The sequence below is a fragment of the Phascolarctos cinereus genome, unplaced genomic scaffold (genome assembly GCF_003287225.1).
Source record: "Phascolarctos cinereus isolate Bilbo 61053 unplaced genomic scaffold, phaCin_HiC Scaffold_5;HRSCAF=322, whole genome shotgun sequence".
NCBI lineage: Eukaryota > Metazoa > Chordata > Mammalia > Diprotodontia > Phascolarctidae > Phascolarctos > Phascolarctos cinereus.
The window spans coordinates 47,540,205-47,547,600 of NW_027555958.1; the positions used below are offsets into that span (position 1 = coordinate 47,540,205).

Below are 7,396 nucleotides of genomic sequence, written 5' to 3' on the forward strand. Positions count from 1 at the left end.
TAAAGGTATGTATGATTCTATATACAGGTGAAATTGAGCATCCTTTAAGTATTGAAGTAAAATAATATTTGCATTTCATAGGGTAAAAATTCAAATACTGTACATAAGGTGTACTCTTAAGCACAAAATGACTGGTTGCTGGTGGGAGACTCACTCTCATATCAGCTGTTTGTATGCACTGACTTGCAAAAGTAAAAATGAACACCAAAGTAGAAGAAAATGAAGACAAGATGGTGATGTTATGGGCAATTACAATGGCACCAACTTGACCTTTAAAAAAATCCGCTGTTAATACTAAAAAATAGGAAATAGATGACATTTCCTCTGATTATTACCATTAAGTTAAACAGACATATAGCAATTGCCATAAAAAGAGGCCAAAAGAGCTCAAAAAGATATGATGGCCAAGGTTAACACCATTTAAGAGTACAACTTCATTTTTTTCCTCTTTCACTTAATAGTACTTTATTTTTCCAATTACATGTAAAGATAGTTTTCACTGTTCATTTTTGCAAGATTTTGAGCTCCAAATTTTTCGCCCTCCCTCTCTCCCCTTCCCCCTCCCCAAGATAGCAAGCAATCTGATAAAGGTTAGACATGTACAATCATGTTAAACATATTTCCACATTAGTCATGTTATGAAAGAAGAATCAGAACAGAAGGGGGAAACCACAAGAAAGAAAAAACAACAAAAAAAAACCCAACAAAAAAGTGAAAATAGCATGCTCAATCTGCATTCAGACTCCACAGTTCTTTCTCTAGATGTGGATGGCATTTTCTATCATGAGTCTTTTGGAATTGTCTCAGACCATTGTATTGTTGAGAAGAACTAAGTCTATCATTGTTGATGTTACTGTGTACAATGTTTTCCTGGTTCTGCTTACTTCACTCAGCATCAGTTCAGTTAAGTCTTTCCAGGTTTTTCTGAAATCTGCCTGCTCATCATTTCATATAGAACAAAAGTATTCCATTACATTCATATACCACAACTTGTTCAGCCATTTCACAATTGATGGACACCCCCACAATTTCCCATTTTTTGCCACCACAAAAAGGCTGCTACAAATATTTTTGTGTATGTGGGTCCTTTTCCCTTTTTTATGATCTCTTTGGGACACAGGCCTAGTAGTGGTATTGCTGGATCAAAGAGTATGAACAGCTTTATAGCCCTTTGGGTATAGTTCCAAATTGCTCTCCAGAATGGTTGGATTAGTTCACAACTCCATAAACAATGCATTAGTGTTCCAATTTTCCCACATCTTCTCCAACACCCATAATTTTCCTTTCCTGTCATATTAGCCAATCTTATAGGTGTGAAGTGGTACCTCAGAGTTGTTTTAATTTGCATTTCTCTAATCAATAGTGACTTAGAGCATTTTTTCATGTGACTAGCTTTAATTTGATAGCTTTAATTTCTTCCTCTGAAAACATCCTGTTCATATCCTTTGACTATCTGTCAATTGGGGAATGACTTTAATTTTTATAAATTTGACTCAATTTTCTATATATTTTAAAAATGAGGCCTTCATCAGAAACACTGAGTATAAAAATTGTTTCTCAGCTTTCTGCTTTCTTTCTAATCTTGGTTGCATTGGCTTTGTTCGTGCAAACCCTTTTTATTTTAATGTAATCAAAAGTATCCATTTTGTATTTCATAATGTTCTCTATCTCCTGTTTGGTCATGAATTCTTCTGGTCGCCATAGATCTGATAGGTAAACTATTCCTTGCTCTCCCAGTTTGCTTATGGTATCAGCCTTTATAGCTAAATCATGAAACCATTTTGACTTTATTTTGGTATATGGTGTGAGATGCTGGTTTATGCCTAGTTTCTGCCATAGTATCTTCCAGTTTTCCCAGCAGTTTTTGTCAAATAGTGAGTTCTTATCCCAGAAACTAGAGTGTTTGTGTTTATCAAACAGTAGATTACTAAAGTCATTTACAACTGTGTCTTGTTTACCTAACCTGCTTCATTGATTCACCACTCTATTTCTTAGCCAGTACCAAATAGCTCTGATGGTTGTCACTTTATAATATAGTTTTAGATCTGGTATAGCTATGTCACCTTCCTTTGCATTTTTTTTTCATTAATTCCCTTGGCATTCTTTATGTATGATTGGTATGGCACTAAATAAATTAATTAATTTAGGTAGAATTGTCATTTTTATTATATTAGCTCAGCCTACCCATGAACAATTGATATTTTCCTGATTGTTTAGACTAACTTTGTGTGAAAAGTGTTTTGTATTTGTGTTCATATAGTTCCTGAGTTTGTCTTGGCAGGTAGACTCCCAAATATTTTATATTGTCTACTGTTATTTTAAAAGGAATTTCTTGTTCTACCTTTTACTGATGGACTTTGTTGGTAATTTATAGAAATATTGATGATTTATGTGGGTTTATTTTATATTCTGCAACTTTGCTAAAGTTGTTAATTGTTTCAAGTAGTTTTTAGTTGATTTTCCAGGATTCCCTAAGTATACCATCATATCACCTGCAAAGAGGAATAGTTTTGTTTCCTCATTGCCTATTCTAATTCCTTCAGTTTCTTTTTCTTCTCTTATTGCTGAGGTTAACATTTCTAGTACAATATTGAATAATAGTGGTGATAATGGCCGACCTTGTTTCACTTCTGATCTTATTGGAAATGCTTCTAACTTATCCCCATTTACATATAACGCTTGCTGATGGTTTTAAATAGATGCTACTTATCATTTATCATGGCCCTTTATTACATGTAATTTTTATTATATCATGATCTGAAAAAAGATGCACTTAATATTTCTTTTTGCATTTGATTGTGAGATTTTTATGCCCTAATACATGGTCAATTTTTGTGTAGGTGCCATGTACTGCTGAGAAAAAGATTTATTCCTTTCTATACCCATTCAATTTTCTCCAGAGGTCTATCATATCTAACTTTTCTAAAATTGTATTCACCTCCTTAACTTCTTTTTTGTTTATTTCGTGATTAGATTTATCTAGCTCTGAGAGGGGGATGTTGAGTTCCCCTAGTAGTATAGTTTTTCTATTTCTTTCTGTAACTCACTTAACTTCTCTAAGAATTTGAATGCTATACCACTTGGTGTATATATGTTTAGTATTGATATTACTTCATTTTCTATTGTATCTTTTAGCAAGATGTAGTTTCCTTATCTCTTTTAATTAGATCTATTTTTGCTTTCACTTTTGCATTGTCTGAGATCATGATTGCTACCCCTGTTTGTTTGTTTTTTTTTACTTCAGCTGAAGCATAATATTCTACTCAATACAATGATGCCAAGCACTGGAGTTACAAAGGAGCTTATATTGTAATGGAGGAGGTAACATATTTATAAACAAGATACATATAGAATAAATTGGAGATAGTCAAGGGAGAAACCACTAACAATAAAGGGAAAGGAAAAGACTTCTTGTAGAAGATGGAATCTTTTCTGGGACTCAAAAAAAGCTAAGAAAGCCAGGCATGGAGATGAGGAGGAAGAAAATTCCAGGCACGGGGGAAAGCTAGCAGGAAACCTCTGTGAGTAGGTGTAATTTGGAAGGAAAGTCCCTCTCTCTCTACTCCCTCTGGCTTTCTAAAACTCTACTTCTCTGGGTGTTAATTCTACATTTAGAACTTTCTTTTTATGACATTCAAACAGTACCTTTTTTCCTTTGCAAAAATGTAACTACCCCAGGTAGAGGGAGCATGTTAGCATTTTATAGATTTCTGACAAGCTGAGAAGCACTCTAAAAAAAAATTCCTCAACCAAGGGTTGACTTTGCTCCTTGGGCAGCACCTCATTGTTATGTCAGTGCTCAACTGGCCATGACAATGAAGGACATGTCAATGATAGTGTTAATCACACTTCCAAAGGCTTAAGGTAAGGCAGCACCAAGAGCAGCTACTTTATAGACGCCTATCTCAGAGCAAAATTTTGGAGGCAGAAAGAAAAATTTCTGTAAGCCTCAGTTCAGCTTCAGCTCTTCTCGGAGCATAGCTGATTTGGCAAGCCTTCACAGGAAGAAGATAAACCGTCAGGAGTTTAACAAGGACACAGAAAATCCAGCTGGATTCTACTATGGTACATTACAAATAATCAGCTTTCTGAAGGACGTAAGTAACACCCCCTTCCCCCCCCCCCTTATAAAGTGGGATGATGTGCTCACTCACTACTCTTTTGTTGTGTTATTATTTATTGGAACAGCAACTTCATTTAGTGTGGGAAATTCCCTCCACCGATGAAGATTAGGGGCTTATAGTCTTAGAGTTGTCTGGGGTACCGAGATAAAGACTTACCCAGGGTCTCACAGCCCTGTGTGTCAGAGGCAGCATTTGAATCCAGGTCTTTTATACACTACACCATGCCTCCTCTCAGGGCATTATTAGATGCTGCATTATCACATACCTTTGTCACTTACGTAATAAATGAGAAGACTAGACTTGAATTCCTGCCCCACCTCCAACCCCCTCCATCCTGTAAAGAGGAAATCTTTACAGTAGTAGCTCCTCAGCTGATGATTTGGGGTTCTTCCTCGGTCTAGTTTCTACCCCCATCCACCAGTCCGCGCCCTCTGCCTCCCTTCCTCCCCGTCAGGTTCACTCCTGCTTTTTCTCAAAGTCGGTAGTGATCACTTTCTTGGCTCCTCCCAGCTCATTTCCCTCAGCCCCTCGGATTCTTACCTTAAATTCCAGCGGCGGAGTCTGGGAGCAGCGTCTTTCCCTGCCCCTCCTACTATTGGCTGCGGTAGCTGCCGGGAGCGTCTGTGGCTCTCTCTGGCTCTGTTCCCCGGACTGAAGCTGCAGAGGGAAAGCGGGAGGACGACGAAGGGGACCATGAGTGCTGTGTCCTCCCTGGGCGGCTCTCTCTTACCACTCCGCCTGGTGATGCTCCTCCCTGGTCTCTCCTGCCTCACTCAGGACTTCGTTTTTCCTCCAGAATGGGGCTTCTCCTCCTACGAAGTGATCATCCCCAGGCAATTGGGACCCCGCAGTGGGGACCCAAAGGTGGCCGGGCAGGTGTCCTACCTTCTGCGTGTGGACGGCAAAAAGCACGTTGTTCATTTGCAGGTCAAAAAGCTTCTGTTGTCTAGACACCTGCGGGTTTTCTCCTTCACAGAGTGGGGAGCCAGACTGGAGGACCAACCTCACATCCCCGAAGATTGCAACTATGGCGGTTATGTGGAGGGCTCCCCGGACTCCCAGGCTACCTTAAGCACCTGCTTTGGGGGACTTCGAGGGATACTGAACATGAATGGAAACTTTTACCAGGTGGAGCCTCTGAAAGCCTCCACCAGGTTTGAACACATATTATATCGCCTGAGAGAGGAGGCAGTCACAAACCAGACCTGTGGTCTAACTGACAGAGATACAGTCGGTCATTTAGCCCAGAGCCAGAGCCTGGAGGCTTTTGGCAAGACAGATTTTTCTCACTCCTATATCCACTTAAAGTATATGGAGTTGATGCTTGTGATGGACCACAATAGGTATTTGACTAGAGGCTCCAATATGACCCAGATAATTTCTGACTGCCTTACCTTGTCAGGAATAGCAGATGCAAACTTCAAAACCCTGAATGCTCACATTCGTCTGATAGCCATTGATGTATGGACAGATGAAAATAAAATAGATGAAAATGGGGACAAATTAATACAAGTTTTACAATTCTTTTCTTTCTATAAAAAACATGTTCTTTATCCTCGGATCCCCATGGATTGGGCTCACTTATTTGTTGGCAAGCACTTTGGGGATGCTGCAGGATGGGCTTGGGTCTCTGGTGCTTGTCATTCATTTACAGCATCTTCAGTAAGCACTCTACCCTGGGGAGTTGACCTTGACTACGCTTTGGCCTTTGTTCACGAAATGGCTCATGGCTTTGGCATGGCCCACGATTCAAAGTTCTGTGTTTGTGGGGCAAAAAGGTGCCTCATGGATGCTTCCTTGGGAGGCAGGACTTTCAGTAATTGTAGCTTTGACAGTTACTTTAATTTTGTCACCAAGAAAGGAAAATGTCTGTATAACATCCCAAGCATGGTGTACAGGGTAGAGAAGTGTGGCAACAAGGTGGTGGAGCAGGGAGAGGATTGTGACTGTGGCTCCGAAGCAGAATGTCGGCATGATAAATGTTGTTTGCCAACTTGCAAATTTAAACAAAGGGCCCAGTGCAACTCTGGTCTTTGCTGTAAACGCTGCCATTTTCGTCCATCTGGAAAAATATGTAGACCCAAGAGGACTGAGTGTGATCTTGATGAGTTCTGCAATGGGACCACCAATCTCTGCCCAGATGACTTCTATAAACAAGATGGCACCCCGTGTGGTAATAAAGAGACAGGACTTTGTTACCACAATCATTGCCATTCTCATCTCCAGCAGTGCAGAAGACTTTTTGGCCATCGAGCCCAGAATGGCCCGGCTCGCTGCTATGCACAAATCAATCGAGGTGACCGCTTCGGCAATTGTGGACTCAAGGACGTTAAATATAAGCGATGTAAACCTCAGGACATAATGTGTGGAAGAATACAGTGTGTAAATATAAGGGACATCCCTTCTATGCCTGATCACACTGCAATGATTCAGACGCATCTAGGGAATGTTGTATGCTGGGGAACAGATTATCATGCTGCAATGGCGACCATTAACTTACCTGATATGGGAGAGGTCAAAGATGGCACCCCTTGTGGCAAGGGGCTCATCTGTATTAACAGGTCTTGCCAGAGTAGCTCACTTCTCAATTATGACTGTGTCCCACAGAAGTGCAGCCATCGAGGAGCGTGTAATAACCGGAGGAACTGCCATTGTGACTCCGGATGGGCCCCTCCATTCTGCATAGAGCCTGGAGATGGAGGAAGCATTGACAGTGGACCTCCCTCGAAATGGGAGGGGAGAAAGAGTTTATGCAGGCACGTAAGGTGGAATCGTTTCACCTTCCCTGCCTCTTTTGTGGCCCTGTGTCAGTGGATGTGGTATACTTGTTTACTAAAAATAGATGAATAGTCATTTAAAAAATGCAAAGAATTCTCAGCAAAGGAGGCAGAAAGAGCATCTATAACTTGGGCCTTCCTTGAACAACAACAGACAAGATCATCTCATATATTTACAAAGATAGATGTTCTCAGTTTATTTTCTTTTATTGGAAAATAAACATTCATTTTTAAATGGGAAATGAGGCTGTTATGCTTTCTGCGTACTCTCTTTTTCAATTTTTCAATTAATTTATTTTTAATTATCAACAATCACTTCCATAAGCTTTTGAGTTTAAAAGTTTTCTCCCCCTCCCTCCCCAAGACGGCATGCAATCTGATATAGGCTCTACACATACGTTCCTATTAAATATATTTTCACATTAGTGATGTTGTAAGTAAGAATTAGAACCAATAGAAGGAACCACCAGAAAGAGGAAACAAAACACAACAGAA

The 7,396-nt window shown here is 39.9% G+C and overlaps 1 protein-coding gene across 1 annotated transcript; it reads left to right on the forward strand.

The window, feature by feature from the left end:
• The first annotated feature begins 4,456 nt into the window (after positions 1 to 4,456).
• On the forward strand, positions 4,457 to 7,073 carry LOC110216552 (disintegrin and metalloproteinase domain-containing protein 30). The gene has a single exon (XM_020998403.2). It carries the CDS (start codon positions 4,818 to 4,820, stop codon positions 6,972 to 6,974), a length of 2,157 nt encoding a protein of 718 aa, XP_020854062.2. The 5' UTR covers positions 4,457 to 4,817; the 3' UTR covers positions 6,975 to 7,073.
• The last annotated feature ends 323 nt before the right edge of the window (positions 7,074 to 7,396 follow it).